Here is a 20,530-nt window from a genome sequence, read left to right on the forward strand (position 1 = left end):
AAAAAAAAAAAAAAAAAAAAAAAAAAAAAAAAAAAAAAAAAAAAAAAAAAAAAAAAAAAAAAAAAAAAAAAAAAAAAAAAAAAAAAAAAAAAAAAAATCATTGAACTCGGCTAACAATTCAATTGCTGCTTGATTTATATGGTTTATTAAAAAGAAAAAAAAAGAAAGGAGTCGCTATTTGATATATCTTTATATAATATAAGAAGAGAGTGAAATGATAACACGTAACCAATCAGAGAAAACTTTGGGTTAGTAACGCACAAAACAGCCAAGCAAAATTGAGGACGCATGAGGATCATTTCCATATTATTTTGGTTGCCATCGGCATAAAACAAATAACAGTCGTTAAGGTATTGTTTTTCCATAAATATTTTTGTATCCGCAATTTTAAGTTATTTTCCTGTACTGCTATTATTGCGCTTTTAATTCAATTTTCGATTTAATATATCCCCCAATTTGGTAAGCGAAAATATTAAATTACGGTTGTAAACTCATCAAATTTGTTTGAACAGTATATTGTTATAACTATATATTGTTATAACAATATAATTGTTATTTTAAAAAAATATTACTTTGAAAAATTACTTCTGCTTACCAGTAGATCTAAATATTTATAATACTAATAGAAAATAATATTTGGACGTGGGAAGTAGAGGCACAAGCGTAAATAAACAGAATTTCTTTTAGTCATATATGTTAAGTGCACATATGTGCATGTATTATGTTCTTCCAAGAAACGACAATAATTGCGAAGCAATATTTGGGGTTGGTGAGCGGTAGCGAACAGGGAGCTTAGCTCCCTAGTAATATAATATTTTATACCTACTGTTTGGCAGAAAGGCATTCATTAAATGATCACTTTAAAAGTGATACGCTGTAAAGTACTAAAATTACTCAATTTTCAGAGTTTATTGATGAAAATTCATAAAAAAAAGCCATGTTACCATTATCTATAATAAAAAAATGTGCCTGGTACATTTACTTCTCATAGTCGAGGTCCTACTATTTATGCCAAAATTCCAAAAAAGACCTTTCGGAATCTTTAATCACCCGTTGATGGCTCAGGGAATAGTGCGTTCGCCTTCCAATCAGGTAAACCGGGTTCAAATCAGCAATGGCTGGTCGTTACGAATTCCGCATTCGGCTTGCTCTGACCACAGTGCTGACGTAAAAAATTCTCAGTGGTAGACGGATCATGGGTTAGAGTCCCCTTGTCGTCGGACTAACCGTGGGAAGTTTTCGTGGTTTTCCTCACCATGCAACGCAAATACGGGTTAGTTCCATCAAAAAGTCCTCCACGAAGGCAATATTCTCCCAATTCTTGATCCAGCAGTTTCCTTATCTTCTGTATTGGGTTCAAAATTACAAGGCTTCGGAGTTGAGCACGAGCATTAGTAGTCGTAAACCCAAAAAATTGGGTCGTCTGTTCATCAACGATTATAAAATAAAAATAAGAACGCATTATAACATAGCCTTTATCTCTCTAAACTAAAAGAAGAATATAGTTAATAATGCAAAATAATGTAATTGTAAATCTCGAAGGTTAAAAACAACCAAGCTGTTTCGGTATATTAAAACCGAACCAAGAACGATTATTAGTGTTAAAATGTAAGAAACATCAGTGTCTCTACACTGATGATGGTATTTGTTTATTGTACAGAAGTGTTTAGCTGGTTTCTAGTTTTTTTTTTTTTTTTGGTCTGATATTGTTATAACAATATNTAAACATTTATTACAGTATTATTTTTTTTTTTTTAGAAAAATGGAAACGCCTTATATGATTAATAGCAATGCTGCTACCATTCTCATCACATAGCGATTGCATCTTTGAAGACTGGACTTCATGAAGAAATCTGAATGTAAGTTTACAACTGAGACACTTTAATACGCTATGCTTTATTTTTCAATTATTTATAGTTACGGTTGTCGTCAGTCAATGGGTAGGAATAGATGCAGAGAAAAATAGTTTTAATTACATTTCAGAATTAAAATACTGTTAATAAAGTTAATCACCTTTTTGTTCGGGCTATAAGTTGACTTTATAGGGGTTAACATTTCTCGTAAACAGTTAAATTCAATAGTAATGAATTATTCAATAAATTTAATCCTATTAATAGCTTTGCTAAAATTCGACTCAATTAAGTCGGAGTACCACAGCTGCAAAAATAAATATTTTTCAAAACAATAAAATAAATTAATAATGAGCCAATATAAATGATTTAAATACATGAATTGAATTAATCGATATTTAAATAAATTATCATGAAAATGTTTATTACTAGTTGAATTTCCAGTTTATTACTAGTTCCAAATTATATTTACAGTGATTCTTGATGTGGTAATCATTAGGCTAATTCAATGTAAGAAAATTCAAATACCCATTGCAAAAATTAAATTTATCTATTTTTGAACAAACTGTCATGAAAGCATTTCTGTTATTTTACAAATTGATTATGTGTATACATATTTTTTTCTAATTATATTTACTGTTATTTTTAATGTGGTCTGTAATTAAAAGGCGAAGATATGATTATTAAAACAAATTCACACTATAAAAATTAAATTGATCTATTCTGGAATAAAAAATTTTATCTACGCAATCGCATATTCCATTTACAATTTGCACTCATAGAAGCCTTTTCGAGCTTACACTACTTTTACAGAATTAAATAAATAGTAAAGGTATCGATTTTTTATTGCCTTTTTTTTTAATGTCTGAGCGGCGGCAATGTTCGGAATCTTATTATGAGTGCAACGTATCTGGAGTTGAGCCAGTGTTTTTGAAGTTTTAAAACATTCTGTTTTCGCTTTAAAACTGTGAATGCATGATAAAGAAGTTAGTATGTTTAATGAATGTATGTCTGGAAACATATCTTCTCTTAAGATGTGTTGTTGAGGATGAATGGGATGTCAGGTTTAGATATAAATATACTTGATTAAGCGATTTAAGCGAAATAAACAAAAATACTCGTTTGTTTCTTCAGTAACTGAATCAGTTTTTTTTTAAAATGTGTGTTTATCACGATAATGCTTATGTCTTATTGGGGTACATTTATATTTCAAAAATATTCTTTAAAATACATAAGTTGGAACTCATTAAACAATTAAGATCTAGGAGATTTATTTTCACATAGATGAATATATAAATAGTGTAGAAGGAGATACAACTTTTTAAAACAGTATTTTTCATACTTTCACGCTCGATAACTTCGCCGATTTTCATCCGATTTATTTAAAAATTTTTTTAGCATGTATGGAACTAACATTATTTATGTTGCATGTTCTTGAATATATTTTCTTTTCCTTTCTTTTTTTTCCTTCTTTCGTTCTTTTTTCTTTTCTTTTGTTGCGTTTTTGGTTTAGTAAATGTCAAACTTGGAGTTTTGGATCATATTTTGTTATCTTTTCTGCTATTAAAACTGTGTTTAATAGCAATAATTTACAAAAAAAANAAAAAAAAAAAAAAAAAAGCTGGGAGATTTATTTTCACGCGTTATGGAAGGAGGTAATTTCTCAAAAAACTATTTTTCATACTTGCGCGTTCGATAATTCGCCGATTTTCATCAGATTTATTCAAAAAATTTTCAGCATGTATGGAACTAACATAATTTCTCCTGCATGTACTTGAATATCATTTCTTTTCCTTCTTTCTTTTTTTTCCCGCTGTGTTTTTGGTTCAGTAAAAGTCGGAGTTTTGAATCATATTTTGTTGAGTTTGACGGGATTTTTTTTATTTTATTAAAACTGTATTAATAGTAATGTACTTTATTATGTAAATCGGATAGAAATTGCTGGCGCTATAGATTTGTCGTTTTCAGATGTCTCTCAAAATAAGTCTTAAATTATTCACTCTTAATTCATAGTTTATTTTAAAATTAGTTTATGGAAAAATAAATATAATTCATTTCTATCGTATTACCTATCTATTACGCGATCTCTAAATTCTCGATCTCTAAGTGTTTTTCTTTTGACAGTGGTACTCACTCGAGTTCATTTTATGCTGCCACACTCAAGTTGAGTACAAAATAAACATATATGTTTACTTTTAATCTATGTCTTTGTATAGTTTGTAAAATAATTGATATAGCAATAGCTATAAATATTATTAAATATGTAACTTACTCGTTTTTAATTTCGGTTCAGACAAGGCATTGAAAAGGAATTTGTTTTTTATATTTTATCTATTAAACTCATAACCGTTTTTAATACCCATAATAATTCAGTAAAAATTGCTTATCAATAATGAAACATATTCTACATTGTTAGTTGCTTTAGTACACGTGTTGGTGTTAAATTAAGTGTTATTAAAACTGATCAGCAATGTGTTAAAATTAATAACGATGGATGATGCACACTTGCATCTACATCGTTTTTATTCCTTCTGTAGTGTTGCTTACTACATTTGTGCTTTTAACCTTTATACTGCTTAGATGACAATGTGTTAATATTTAGTTTATGTGTATTTAGTAATAAATTATAATATAGAACAAGAGTTCCTATTCTACGACCCATTATTGGGTCGCAGGAGTTCCATCTGAGTAAAATATTAAAAATAATAAAAATCTATTTAAAAAAAAACAAACTTATATTTATTTTTGTGTTAAACATTTAATAAATCAGAAAGATATGAATAAATTTTATTACATTATTTATCAACCCTGTTTATTATTCTAATTATTATTTAGTTTATCAACCAAACCCATTATTATTTAGTTTACTAACCCTATTAGTTTTATTTAGTTAATTAATCTTAATATTATTTGACTCGTATCTAATATTATTGGATACAAATCATTCTTATTACGACCCACGCTGTTTTATTTTATAGATAACCCTCATACTCAACCCCTTATTTTTTCTCATTTAAAAAAAACTAATTTTTGTTTAATTTCAGTAATAATGAGTATTTAATGAATAATATAATTATTTCAGAATGTATCTTTAGGTCGCAAAGCCGTTAGTCTTTTGGGTTGTTGTTTAAAAAGGTTGGGAACTCCTGATATAATATTATAATCAATTACTTTAAATATATTATGAAGAATTACTGATTCATATTAGTGTATACTAGTACTGAATTACTATATTATATATTACACATGACTGCAAAACGAAAAAAATAATTGTAGGTGCGGCCCATAAGACCACTTCTCTACCAGATTTTGGCTCTTACAGAAATTTTAGTGAGTACCACTAGTCTATGATCTTGAGCATGTTTTTCTTCTTTTTTTTTCTTCTCTCTTTCCAATTTATTATTTTGTTCTTCCTTTTCCCCTCCCCCACTAAACCTTAAAAATGTGTGAAGTAAATAGTGTCAACCAGGGGCTATTATAAAACTCTCAAATTGATCGGGCTTATGTGAAATGCACCGACATATTGCCATTTTTAAGTAATTAAATGTGATGTTCCAAAATTATAACAAATGAAATAATTTATTCTAAACAATTTAGTTTTACTTCAAAAAATTTGTCCTAAAGCTTTATTTTAGCTGTTCCCAACCTATTTATTTGCGCGAACCTTCAATTTTGTAGAAATAATAATAACAAAAAACTTCGAGCAGAATTGTTGAGCCTCACCCTTAGTTTAAGAACCGCAGTTAGGACGGTTTCTGGCGTTTAGGACGCAGTAATACAGTGTATCACATTAATATGAGACACAGTTTTGTCATTTATTTCTGAGACATATTTCTGGTTGCTTAAAATCATTTTAATATAATAATATTTGATTTAAATCATTCAAAAGTCATAATGAGCTGTAATTTTTTGTTTCATAATAGCCCTGATTGACCTTATTTATTATTGTCGTAAAATTAATTATAAAATGGTTGATTTTCTTTTTTCTTCCCTTAAATGTTTTGGTTATAAATAATTATTTAACAGGATGATGTCACAGAATTGAGAAATCTGGAAATTCATCCTTTCTGGGAGGGGCGAAACTCTCAAGTGGGCGATTTTCTTTACAAATGTTTGCGAAATGAAGAAAAATGCTTTTTTTTGTTTTTGTTTAACATGCTTATAAATAATTTGAGTTATTGCATTAACTGTTTTAACCGTTAAACATAATTGTCACACATCGTTGGGAATTTACTATGCTTAAAACTCTAAGATTAGAATATCTAAGATTGAAATTCAATATTAAATTCTAAGATTGGAATTAAGTATTGCATGTTTTTGTTTATACGGTTTTTTGCTTTGGCTTTAAATCAGTGCACTTTTTTTCTTTCCAAATTACTTGCCGTAGAAAAATTATTAGTTGCAATACACTAAAATTTTCGCTAGTTTTACTTATCAATACATCTGCTATAATTTTGTCGTTTTTTTCTTCGAATGTATAGAGAATATTCGGACTATTTATCAGTATATTTCCGAACATACTTGCAAAATATTTAAAATAGAATATAAAGATCAGTTAATAAACATTTTAAGAAATGCTTACTCGATATTTTGTGATATGCCTGTTAAATGCCTCTTGGCTGATTCATTTGTTGACGTTTGCTTAAAGGTGTCGTAGTTGTTGCACAATGTGTCTAAATTTATGACACTTATAAAATATTTTCCAGCTTTCCCATCTCATCCTGACTCTCTTTATTTTAGTTATTGTGCTGAGCTATCTAATTTGGTGTTTGTTCTACTTTTTTGTTTACTGATTTTCGCACTTGATGCCGACAAAGAACACCTTTCAAAATTATTATTGTAACTTTGCATTGTTGTTATTGTAGCTTGTTACATATTTTACTGCAATATTGTCTTATTTTTCTTCTCTATGTATTACTTTCGTGTTAATTTTTGCTACTTTTTTTTGTTGTTGCTTTGAACGAAAATCAGTAGGACAGTGGTATAGGTGTGGATATGAGAATCATTTAGATTCGGTGAGTCAAGTCCTTAGATTCGGTGAGTAACGTCCATTACCAGCAGCAGTTCGGGAAGCCATAGATTTTGCTTTTTTAAATTTCAGTCCATTAGATTCAGGGGTCTGTTTAGAAGAAATTAGGGTCCGTTAACGGACCCTTCATAAATATCTTTTCATAAAAGCGGACCCTTCACAAAATATCTTTTCTTAAAAACGGACCCTTCACAAAATATTTTAACTTAAAAACGGACCCTTAACAAACTAATTTATCTATTATTCGGACCCTTCACAAATTTGTTTATCTTCATTATTGTTTTGTTAATCGAATAAACCCTTCCCAGGAAGGGGGGGAGAAGGACAGATGTCAACGAACTAAATTTTGTCTCCGACAGAAGCTTCTTCCTTTATTAATCCGAAATGAATATTCTGCGTTCAGCAGTATAGGCTAAATACCAAATATTTGTATGTTACATCTCTAATTTAGTAGCTGTATTTGATGTTTATTTTTTAAAATGTAATTTTTTTAATTATAATTTTACAGTGTTGAGCATAATCTTGTATGTCTTTACAATTTAAAAACTCCTTGAAAAAGTTTTTTTTTCAATAACGGACCCTATTTGCACAAATTCACAAAAGCGGACCCTGGTTGAAAGAATGTGACTTAACGTTTATTTTATATTCACAAATTACGAGTAATTTTTTCACAATTTTACAAAAACGGACCTTTCACAAAATGTCTGGACAGACCCCTGATTATTCGTCCGAAATGAATATTCTGCGTTCAGCAGTATAGGCTAAATACCAAATATTTGTATGTTGCATCTCTAATTTAGTAGCAGCAATTGCTGTTTATTTTTTAAAATGTAATTTTTTTAATTATAATATTACAGTGTTGAGCATAATCTTGAATGTCTTTACAATTTAAAAACTTCTTGAAAAAATTTTTTTTGTAATAACGGACCCTATTTGTACCAATTCACAAAAGCGGACCCTGGTTGAAAGAATGTGACTTAACGTTTATTTTATATTCACAAATTACGAGTAATTTTTTTCACAATTTTACAAAAACGGACCTTTCACAAAATGTCTGGACAGACCCCTGAGATTGTTAGAACAGCGGTACCCATTTTTTTCTGGCTATAGAACCCTAAGTGATCAAACTTCATTTGGCTGAACCCCCGGCATTGTAAGAAAAAGTTCATTAGAAGCTGTGATCATACTAACCACAAAAAAAAGGCATGTTATTTTAAAGCTGTTGAATGTGTTCAGTGAAATATTTAATATTATGAATTTTTTCTTGGTGCATGCATATTCTGAAAATGAATAAAATAAGTTGAAATATGGTTTTTAAAAAATAACTTACGATGAGAATAGTTATTAGAAAAACGCAATTTTTTATTCTTGAACTTAGTTATTTTGTTTTAAATTGAAAAGCTCTATGAGAAATGTTACTAAAATTTTTATAAAGGCATATTCTTTTCAATACTTTGATCAATATATAGTTATTGAAAAAAATATATATTTTAAATTTTGAAACTTTTTTTCCATTTGTATTTTACATTAAAATCATATAAACTAGCCAAATATTAAATACATTATGGATTATTGATTGGATATAAATATTAATAGTTGAATATATCCTTACTCTCGGAACCCCTGCGATCCTTTCGCAGAACCTTAAGGTTCCGCGGAACACCTTTTGGGAACCGCTGTGTTAGAGGACCGAATTATCATTGGACCGGAGATGATTAAAGGAAAAAAAAAATAAATAAAAAACTTGGCATATGTCTTCGCGGAAGAAACCCTAATTTTTATAGTTGAAATTTTTCGTGCGAAGGAAAAATAAAATATATAATCAAAATTCATATTATAGAAATAAAAGTTCGAAGGAATATCATTATGTGAGAATAAGGTTATTAATCCTGCTTGCAGTGGCTAGAAAACTGAAACTTGTTTTTCGTATTTTTATAATGCCCAGATTTCTAGTAGAAATTTAAAAAAAATCTTAAATAGTAGAACAGTGGTCTCAATTTTGGACCTTTAACTTCTTATAACGCTCATATGACTATTAATTATGTTTGTAGTGGTAAGGAAATGATTGATATGTTGTCATAACCACTTATATTGTCATAACCAATGAGTTTCAGAACAGAATAACCTCTCTAATAACCTCTCTAATTTTTAATGGTTTGGTTTAAATTTCTGCTTGATTGGGAACTTGTATCTACTATCTGGCACAGAGCTCCAGTTGAAACTCTAGTAGTGTTCTTAAGTTGAAAAGTGGTCGAAATTTTAATTTCGCAATTCCAGCGAGTTAAAATAAAAACACAAAAGTTAAATAGTTTTGTGACCCTTTGGTTACATTGGTTGAGCAGAAAATAATTCTGATTTAGGATGATTATTTGAGTGGGGATAAATAATAATACGCAGGACATAAATTGTGCAAGGATGGATAAATCATATAATTTATGTTAGTCCGCAAAATTACTGAATTCCTAGTTGAAAAAAAGTTTTTTTTTTCGTGGCAAATTGTCTTTATTTACCACATTAACTTGTCTTTACTGATTTTTTTCCTTTGTTCAATTTCTCTGTGTTGCTTAATTCAGTAGTCTGTGGAAGAGTTGTGTACTGTTACAGCACAATTTAACTAAGACAAGGCTTGAAGGAATATTCAACTACTGGACTGTCTTCACTTCACTTTAATATATTTCATTTTAATAATTGCTGTGGTGTAAATAAGGTAATGTAGTTAGAATCTTTAATAATAGAAAAACAGGAAAGAATTTTTTTAAAATGATTTTTTAAATTTTTTTTTCTGTTTTATTTAATTCGCAATCTTTCCGCATAATTTAGAAACAAGAGTGTTTATCATTTTTGCATAATTTTAAAAATTTCGCATAATTTATTGAGACTTAATAGTATATGATTAATTTAAAATATGATTTAGGGTTAAACTATGCATTGCGTTGCCAATATGAATAAGAAAGTAATGTGGGGAAAACTTTGAAATGATATTATAATTATTATTACTATTATTATTCCTTATAATTTATTTTGTTGTACTAAGTATTCATCACATGTAATAACGATCGATTTATTGAATAATAAAGAAACTGACATTAAAAATTCATCGGATTCCATATCAGCAAGATGACATTTGTTCGATTTCAACTGTCTTGTTGGCACAAGTTTTGGCGTTGAAACGTGAAGAAACTTTTTAGTAGGCGGTAACCCTAACCGTTAGTTTCGAAGTCGAGGGGTATCCGCCGGCGGTATTATCGTGAGAAAAATGAAGGAATTATGGCTAAGTGCCGATCGGCGTGGCTCGTAGGGATGTTTATTCATTCATTCAGAAGCTTATCGAAAAATCAAGTGATTTGCTGCTTTCTCATGCATGCCATTATTGCAGTGAGGTGTTTATAGAAAGATTCGTAATTCCTTTGAGAGAGATGAGAGAAAAAGCATGGATACTTGTTAGGAAGAAAAGTGGGAAAAATGAGCCGAAAGGTAAAGAAATAATTCAACATTTCCTACTTTCATAAATCAGATTCACTAGTTGGGTTATTTACTCTGTGTTTTTTTATTTAATTTCTTCTTTTCTTTTAATGAATAAAAAAAAATATGCAAGCGAAATTTGCATACTGGATTAAACTTAGAGTTCTAATATCGCTTTCACAGATTTACAGATGAAATAGATTTATTTGTTGGGCCATTTAGTGTGTTTTTCGTCTTCCATTTATTCTTTTCTTTTAATGAATAAAAAATGTATGCGGTATTTGTATCCTGGATGACACTTTTAAATCTAATATTGTTTTCAGAGATTTACAAATTAAATAGATTTATTTGTTGGGTCACTTTTTGTGTGTGTTTTCTACTTCATTTCTTTTTTTTTATTGAATAAAAACTGCAAGCGATATTTGCATCCTGGTCAAAATTTTTTGCAATATCTCTTTCACAAATTTACAGATTAAATAGATTCATTTGTTGTGTCATTTAGTGTGTGTATTTCGAGTATTTCTTTTTTCTTCTTCTTTTAACGAATAAAGAAAAATCCTAACGATCTTTGCATCCCCAATAAAATGTTGAATTCTAATATCGCTTTCTCACTATAAAAAATTCAACAAAATAATGTTGCTTCACTTAAAGTGCAAGCGATATTTCTGTTTTCTCATGTTGAACCTATTAGTTCTATTCTTTTTAAAAAAAGGGGGCTAGCGTGGACAATTTTTTTTTAAATTCCTCAAAAAAATTTATTGATCCTAATTTTGAACCCTTCTTAATTTTTTTTTGTATTAAATTTTAAATTATGTACAGAGCCAGCAATTTATTGCTACGAAACCTCAGAGCTATATACTTTAAATTTTAAATTATTTTTTTTGTTGCAAAAATAGTTTTAACATTTTAAAATACATGATGTCCACCCTTATTGACATATCTAAGATTTCTCTTATTTTAGTTTATTTTTTTTAATAATGAATTAAAATGCATTAGAATTTATTTTAAGTTTTTAATAAGTCAAGTTTCAATATTTTTTGTTCATTAATTTTTGTTTTTAATATTATTTCGCTGTAATGTTTAGTGCTTGATTTGTCCGATGCTCTTTTTGTTTGCATGGATATATAGTGTTTGGACAATGGATTGAATTGAATGCATGCGCCTCTACCATGTTTACTTATCCTTGGTGCATTCATCTCTGGGTAAAGAACATTCTGTATCTCTTTTATCTGTTTTCGTGTGGGTGTCCTTATCATTATTGTTTTCATTATTCATTATCTATATTAACCTTATTTCCAAGGAATTTTTTTTTTTACCGAACGCTTTAAAATGTTGGTGTAGGTGTTGAACTTTTCATTCACTATACTTAGATGATGGGGATATAAAAAATAATTTTTCAGATTATATCTATTCATTGACGTAAAAAATCATATAAACTGATGTGACTTCTGTATTTTCATGATCCTGCTAGAATCATTTAAGAGAATTCTGGATCCATTAACATATCATTAATTTTATTTATTTTAATTTTTACTAGCTCATGACAATTTGAAAAGACTCATTTTTTTTTTTATGTATCTTCATAAACTGTTTATGTTTGCTAGCATCATTTTAGACTCTTCGCAAAATATTTATCTTAAAAATGAATCCATTTATTGAAAGACATGGTCTCTGTGTTTTTTCCCTCAATAAAATAAGATCCTGACAAAAAAAGACTTTATTCTACGGTAATTCTATATTTTTAAACTTAGGAATAGATTTTTCAAGTCTCAAAAACAAGACCTTTTATGAAAAAGTTTAACAGACCGCTGGTCTTTGAGATTTTTCACCATCCAATCAGTAATTCACCTTTTTTATTTTACAACTAATCAGAGCTGGCAAGGTTTTATTGGATAATATGTTAACAGGGGGTGTAGCGTTTTTCAAAAGCCCTTAAAGGTTCTTTTTTCATTGGGTGTTTTTAAAAAGTACTTAATTTTCCTTTTTCTAAAATGAGATTTTTCCTTTACCTTGTTGATTTTCGCTACGAATTATGCAGAAAGACACTGTTCACATTGTTTAATTCAACGTTTTCACAATTAATTCAACCCCAATCTATTTCGGCGCATCGTCAGTCCGTAGCGTATGAAAACGGCATTCGATTTTACATGATTCAAAAATTTTGACAACTGTCAATAACAATGTCAAAAGTTTTTTTTTTTTTTTGACATGATGATTAAAACCAGATAAAACCGTCAATTGTCAAAAACTTTCCAATTCTACCTAATTATGATATTTTTTGAAGTGGTTAAAAGTATTATTTGAGTGCTTAAAAGGTGCTTATTTTTTGTTGAATAATTTGGCTACGCACCCTGGTTAATAATTAGTAATAAGTTTTATTTATAAATTAGGGTTCCACTAAAAGAAGGGTGATTGATCATTTAAGGCTTCAGCGGCGAAAATTGTGGATTGAGTTGGGGAAACACTAAAGAAATGCCTTTGGAAACCTTTACCTGGAAAACGCAAGTTGGGGGAATTTAAACGAAACAATCGGGGTATTGTGACATATATAGTTTGTCTACGGTAAGAAATCCCTTTGCCACAAAGTCTGAGGCCGTTTGCTGCTATATAAACAAGAATAGCGCATTTCAGATAGGGTAGCTTATCGTCACTCTAGGGCTAACACAATAGATTGAAGTAAAAGAAGAATACCTTTTTCTTGCGAATACCTGCCCTAAACAATGACCCCGTACTTATACTTAAAATAGTTCAGACCGCCACGGGTCCAGACGAATGGCTAGGGGAGTTCTTTTCTTTTAGACAAATGGCTACAAGTTACATAACCTGATTGTTTCGTTATAATTCACCACAGGGTTCCTATTTCGGTAAAATCTTTTAGCACAATATTTTAGATATCAAAATCAAGTTGTTGTTTGTGTGCCTTTTGAACTTGTTATACATTATAACTATTAATATTACAAAATCTGCATTATTAAATTTTATGTTGAGATTTTATTGGAAGAAATTTGAATAAATCTATGTATTATGAAATGTAATGAATGTATTATTAAAGAAAGTTCATACAATCATTGCTGTTAACTTGAATGCAACATCATCTTTCTCGATTAAACAAATTGTTGCCCTTTTGAAATCTATTTCAGATACAAGTGAGATTGAGAACTTGTTTAAATATCACTTGATAATTGTCAGACAGTTAAGCTGTTCTCAGAGTTGCTGAACACAATTATGAAATAGTTAATTAGATTTTTACGCAGTGATGAAATAGTTAACTTGATTTTTACACAGCTATGAAATAGTTTTTCTAGATTTTTCCATGCACAATTTATATACATTAGTTTTTATTTATTTATTTTTTTTTATTGAAGGAAATGATGTACCGTATTTGTTAGTCGAAATTCATAGTAAGATATTGCTACTCATATTTAGTGCTAAAAAGGAAAGAATATCCATATTTTTTTGGGTGGGGCGTTTATTCTATTCTTTTAATTCCCAATTTAATTACAAATTGGTTTATTTTTCTGTCCAGCGTGTGAAACTAATTTGGTTAAATGTTGCTTAAAATTACGACCTGATTTCAATGTTTCTTTTTGATGAATTTTGTTCATTCGCATGTTAAAAATGAAAGAAAGGAAACAAAAGAAACTAATACATTAATTCAAACAATAAATATTCTGTAATGTGATACAAAAAAAAGTTCAAGATCGCTGCTTTGTATTAATGATACGAATAATGGTATCAAATATTGTAAATGCTTTTAACCTACATCCAATTTTATTTAACATCCGGCAAGCGCGCAGTCATTAGAATGGCTAATTTTTATGGTGTCCCCTTTTTTTTCCAAAAATTCTTGGCACTTTAAACATACGTTAATTAAGCTAATTGTTAATAGTTATTTATTCGATACAGTGCCATATTTTTGAGTAATTTAAAACTGCGGGATGTAAATGATTTTGTTAAGTGGTTGGTATCTCACAAACTGCATCCTGATGTGTTAACTTTAAAGAAAAGAAATTTTCTCCCATTTGCCTAATGGTTTCGTGTATTACAAGATGAGTTAGTTTAATGGGAATTTCTGCTTCAATTGACTATAAACAAGAAAGAAAAATTTGTGAGCTTTGAAGAAAAAAATGAAACGTTAAATTGAGTTCTTCCTCTCAAGGAAGTGCTTTTATGTTGTTAACCCTTCTTTTTTTCTTTTTTGTCTTTCCTTCACTTTGTTTCCTTCAAAAAATGTTTGAGAGGTCTCTAAAATTTGAAATCTATTTATCTTTATTGTTATTTAAAATCGGAGAGCGATAGGAATGTTATTATTATTATTATTTTTTGTAGAAAGGTATTGTTTTGTCTGTGTTTTCAAGTGATTTAATAGTTTGTTGTGTGATTGATTATGCTGGGTGTTATATTTTGTATGATTCCAAGTCGTACGTGTACGTTGCATTGTTGTATTTTACGTAACGAGGAAAATATACTCGTAAAGAAGAATCTGGAGTTAAATTTTCTTTAAACTAGATTAGAGGTCATTCTAGATTGTAAAGGTTACCTATTAGGTAAGGCTTACTTCCATAAGAAGGGAAAGGGTGGCACAAAAAACTTTGCTTCCAATTTCATAAATTCGAGTCTTTTTTTTCTTCTTTCTTCTAACATTTTGATCTCCCACTATTCATTACTCAATGCAATAAATATTAAGCAGTGATGTTTTGTACTTGAATAAAATGTGTCTTCTTAACACTAGAAAGGTGGGTGGGACGAATTTGACCCCATTCGTTTTTTGTTGCTATGTAATTCGAAAAATAACTTACTGAAAGTGTTGAGTATTTCTGACCTATCATTCTTTGATCCGATTTAAGTGCTCATTTAATCATTCATATGTTAGCCTTTTAGAAACATTCGTTTTGAATCTTTCAAGTTGTTTTCCCGGAGAAAAGGATTCTTTCCCCTATATAAAATTCCTCTATATAACTCCCCCTTCCCTCAGAAATTGATCCTATGAAAACACGCGTGCCCCAGGTACACATCATTAATCATCTTATGGGTCAAAAATCGCTTAGGTGAAAAGTTGGAGATTATGGAACCTTATATCTACAATGACAGGTATTTTGGTAGGTATTCCATTAACCCGAGTAGTTTTCAGAATAAAGTACACTTTGGTATATATAAGGCAAAGAATATAGGGTATCCTTTTGATACAAGATCGTATTTTTCTTTTTTAAAAAAAGAGTATTTTAATGTATCTATAATTATTATTTGTAGAGAAAAGGAAACTCAATTATCAAAGAAACTAATGTATACGTATAATTGAAGAGCCAGTGTTCCATTTAATCATATATTTTTGTAAACCAAATCGAATAAAATACTATTGAATTTCGATGATTAACACTACATTGCGCAAGGAAGTCATTTTGTCTGTTTTTTAATTTCAATTAGAAAAACAATGATGTATATAATGACATAATTTCTTGGAATTTTGTGACTTTTTGTACAACATATGATTTTTTTTTATTGTTAATATTTACTAATGACTTGTTATATAACTGTAAATAATATTTAAAAAAATATTAAAAATTCATTTTAAGCAAATTTCTTTACACATTAGTTATTCCTTCACAACCCAGTCTTTTTGACTGCTTTTGGACAATATAGGTATATACTAAGTTTCAATCTTTCTAGTGTTAAGTCTATAATGTGTTCTTATTTCATTAATTAGGATTATATGTTGTGAATTTGCATACCTAATTGATCTACATGCAAGCAATCTGGGAAAAAAGGGTCAAACTGGGTTCTTTCAGGGTATGTTTCTAGGTATTCAGCAATGTTCAGTCTTTTTAGTGTTAAAATAGAGGAGAGAAATATCTAAAATATGTGGGCGCTTCTGAATTACTGCAATTTTTAATTGAGGTCGTGATCTATCAATCATTTTAAAGCTCAGCGTAATAGTTGTAAAGAGATTTTATTTTATTTTATTTAGCTCTATCGTTTATTGCTTGACGTCATACAAACCTAGACAAATTGTCTAAAAAGGAAATAAAGTATCCTTCCTGTTGATTCTTGAGAATGCTAATTGTTATCACTTTAATCTGCAAGTCTAACTGTAACCATGTTGGTTTTTTAAACTGATTAAATTGTCCCATTATCTCAGATTAAAATTATGTGCATTAGTAACTCGCATTCCGATTACTCGTTAATAAAAGTTCTGAATGACAGTTCATTGCGAAAATTAATTTTGCCGCTATTGTTTCTAAACAACTGCTTGCAATTGTTTTTACCATGATTTGCAGAGTGCCCATTCTTTTAGAAATGACTCTCAACTTTTTGTTTACTTAAAATTTGCTGAATTTCGAAATTTTACGGGGCAGTATTTACAACTTATTGAGGATAGAAATACGCGTATTAGGTAAAATGGTTTATGAGTTAAAGGAGTGAATTATGAGTTAAAGTGAATTATGTATTATATTGCTAGCGTGTGTGTCACCTTCAGAGTAAATTCTTTGCTTGCCAAATTTAGTTTTAAAATGCATTTTGTAAAATATGATGNAAAATGGAAAATTGAAAAATCTTCTGTATTATTGAATGTTTGGAAATTTTGAAAAATGACTGCGATTATAGTTTATAGTAGAGTTATTATGATATTGGAAATATCACATATATTGTGATATTGAAAAATCACAATATTATATGTGATTTTAACCAAATAATTAAATTTAAAACCAAAGAACTCGAAATCGAGCATTGTAAAAACACATTTGAGCATAGTTGTTTACATTTTAAATCAGAATAATTATATTTTGTTTGTTTAACATAACATGAATTGCTTTGATTCTTTTATTTTAATTTTCAACAGAATACAAAAAATTTAGACTTCTTAACTTGAGCAAATGTTAGGCCTTGAAGCAGAATTACATATCATAGAATGTACAGTGTGCAAAAAATAAACGTACCACCCCGAATAACTTTTGAACTAGTGATTGGATCTTCACGTATTAGGGCTCAATTTGAATGTTTCGAGGGGGGATCTCAAAAATGCTAACTAGGTGAGTGCTGACGATAATTTTATGTTACGAAATCAGACACAAAAATCTACTTCCTCTAAATAAACACACCTTTTTTTCTTGTTGAAAGATTCTGATTTCTGATCTCCAAAATATAGTGGTAGCCGCAATCTGGTCAATAGGGTCGTACGTTTTCTTTAAAATTCGATTTCTCAGGAATTATTCGATCAATTTGGCTCAAATTTTTTATTTTGCCATGTAAAATTACATTTTTAGAAAGATGTAAAAAATTGTATACTTAATAATTCAGACCTTTTCGACTATTATTGAAAAAAAAAAATAAATATTGACTAAGTGCTGTTTTTTGCTTGAAATTATCTTTGAATAAACGCTTTTTATAATTGTATGCAAACATTTTTCGATTCGCTTCAAAAGTTCTCGACATATGGAGAAATATACAAAAAGTAAAATTAACAAGGTTCAAACTTTGGTCCGCTCTCCTGATTAAACTATTGAGACCAAATTTCCCCAATTGTGGTGCAAACTTTGGATCCCTCTACTAATCGAACGATGATATTTCCCTGACTGTGGCTACCCCCTATGTTTCGGGGGTCAGATGTAAAAATCCGTCGAGAAAAAGGTATGTTTATTCTGAGAAAGTAAGTTTTTGTGTCTGATTTCGTAACTTAAAATATCGTTTGCACTAATTAATTAATATATTTGAAGTCACTCCTTCGAATTTCAATTCTTAGAACTTAAAGACCTGATCATTAGATCAAAAGTTATTCAGGGTAGTTCATTTTTTATTTTACGCGCACTGTACACCGCAATTGGGGCTTTTACAGAGTAAATTTGAAGTTATGATTATTAAGAATACCTGTTTCGCTCTAGCGTAAAAGTTATTAAAACCTATATTCTTCTCAATAAAATTATAGATCGCTCCTAAACTACGCACATCTTCTATATTAAAATTAAAAATATGAATTTAGCATCGAATCTCATAAAAAATTCAGAGGAATAAGTTTTACTTAACTGATTGCTACTTTTCTCAACAAAACAAGCCAAATTTTGACATTTCCCCCTATTTTTCTCATATCTAATCTTTAAGATTTGGAATTCCACGCATCCATTATTTTCGGATGCACATCTATTTCGATGGCTATCATGAAATCAAAAGATTCTTTTGAAAATGCAACCATGCCGACCGACGATCATCAATTGTGGTTATTTATTTTTGAAGCCATTTTTTATTTCTTCAATGGTAGTTCGCTTCTATGAAATTGAATGGATAATCAAATGTGTGCATTTTCATTGTTTTTTTCCTTCCCTTCTCCACTATAGAGAATCGCTGACAGTGGGTGAGGAGGATAAGTATATTTAGAATAGACCTTCTTCCCGAGAACCGTTGCTAATAATTGAGGTCAGGTTTTTGAGAATGGGGTATAAGGGTCAGGGGCGCCTCATTAGAATAGCCACTGAATAAATTTTTAGAGTTTATTTTATCCATTTTTTCTTAAGTGATCTACAGTTAAAGTTTAGTAGCTGTTGAGTCGTCATTTAATGTATATCTCACTTAATTTGTTAACATAGCTGTTAAGTCTTCTGCATTTAAGCAGTATTTTATCTCTCTTTCTGCACTGAGCCTGAAATCTTCTGCAGTTTGAGTTAACCAGGGTGCGTAGCGTTTTTTAAAAGTGCTTAAAGGTGCTTATTTTCGTTTTTCAAAAGCCCTTAAAGGTGCTTTTTTCATTGGGTGTTTTTAAAAAGTGCTTAATTTTCCCTTTTCCAAAATGAGATTTTTCCTTTACCATGTTGATTTTCTCTACGAATTATGCAGAAAGTCATTGTTCTATTCAACGTTTTCACAATTAATTCAACCCCTATCTATTTAGGCGTCTGTCAGTCCGTAGCGTATTAAAACGCCATTCGATTTACATGATTCAAGAATTGTCAAAAACAATGCCGAAAGGTTTTTTTTTTTTTTTTTTTTTGAAATGACAGTTACTAGATAAAACCGTCAATTTTTAAGAATTTTCCAATCCTACCTAATTGTGATTTTTTAAGTGCTTAAAAATATTATTTGAGTGCTTGAAAAGTGCTTATTTTTTGTTGAATAATTTGGCTACGCACCCTGTTAACTCATTGGAATTTTGTATCTTCTTAGAATTATGTATACACGTACGTGTGTGAGGATGGCTTCTCCTGTCTTGCTCAAACAATGACATTTTGAATTTTCGTTGTGTTTTAGCTTGATCATTGTTGTAGGTCATAAATTAGTATAGGTCATTAATTGATGTAGTGTAGTGTAGGTCATTAATTAATATTATATACGATGATTAGTGAAAACATGCGATGCATCTGATAGTACAAAAAAAAAAGAATGATATTTTCTTCTCTTTCTGATTTATTTGTATTTTCTATTTTTGTTGATCTATTTGTATTGAGTTGATTGTATTTAAATCCTATATCCCAGTTCAGAAACTTATTCCAATAACTATGTTGTTGTTGACACTTTGAAGAAGAAATGAAAATTAAAAAATGGAAATGAAATAGAATTGAAAAATGGAAAATTGAAAAATCTTCTGTATTTTAAGTAATTTATTATGCAATTTTTATTGCGAATCTTTTGCTGTTTGCAAAATGGAGGTAGGCAAGTCTGTATTAATTTCGATCGAGGGTGAGGGGCATTATGTGTGATGCTTTATGAGCTTGTGATATAAATTGATTAGTTAGTTTCTTTGAGTAAAATGATAAATAATCTGTAAATGTAAAAGATTGTAAAATGATCCTTTTCTTTATTAAACTTAATTAATTCAGCTTATCTTTTTCATTATTATCAAAATTTAAAATTTGATAATTTTTTATGATTTTAAATTTTTATATTTTATTTTATTTTATAACCGTCGTTGAACAGCTGGCCCAATTTTGGGTTTACGACTACTAATGTTCAACTCCCTAGCCTTGTAATTTTGAACCAATACAGAAGACAAAAAACTCCTGGATCAGTACCCCTAGAAGTATGATTTGTTATGGGAACATGGAGCACTTTGCGACTCGGCAGATTTAACATGCATCAGTCACCATTTACAACACAGGGAGTCTTCAGGAGGCTGGGATCGAACCCACGACCTCTTGAACATGGGCCTAGTGCTCTACCAACCAGGCTGTCCCGGCCTTTTTTCTTTTTTATCTGTGTTGACATC

At 29.5% G+C, this 20,530-nt stretch overlaps 1 protein-coding gene across 16 annotated transcripts in view; it reads left to right on the forward strand.

Annotated features, from left to right (window-relative positions):
- Positions 1-20,530, forward strand: part of LOC107450274 (phosphatase and actin regulator 1) — a 173,871-nt gene that overhangs the window by 73,498 nt on the left and 79,843 nt on the right. For 7 of the 16 annotated variants that reach the window (XM_043041565.2, XM_071180088.1, XM_043041564.2 and 4 more), the window contains exons 2-3: positions 1,759-1,859; positions 5,127-5,180. In XM_043041565.2, coding sequence (XP_042897499.1) covers positions 1,844-1,859; positions 5,127-5,180 — 70 coding nt within the window. In that variant the 5' untranslated portion in view covers positions 1,759-1,843. Of the gene's footprint in view, positions 1-1,758; positions 1,860-5,126; positions 5,181-10,027; positions 10,354-20,530 lie in introns of those variants that run through there. The other 9 variants (XM_071180087.1, XM_043041573.2, XM_071180095.1 and 6 more) reach the window with 3 other exon arrangements.

The sequence above is a fragment of the Parasteatoda tepidariorum genome, chromosome 4, assembly GCF_043381705.1.
Source record: "Parasteatoda tepidariorum isolate YZ-2023 chromosome 4, CAS_Ptep_4.0, whole genome shotgun sequence".
NCBI classification, from domain to species: Eukaryota; Metazoa; Arthropoda; class Arachnida; order Araneae; family Theridiidae; genus Parasteatoda; species Parasteatoda tepidariorum.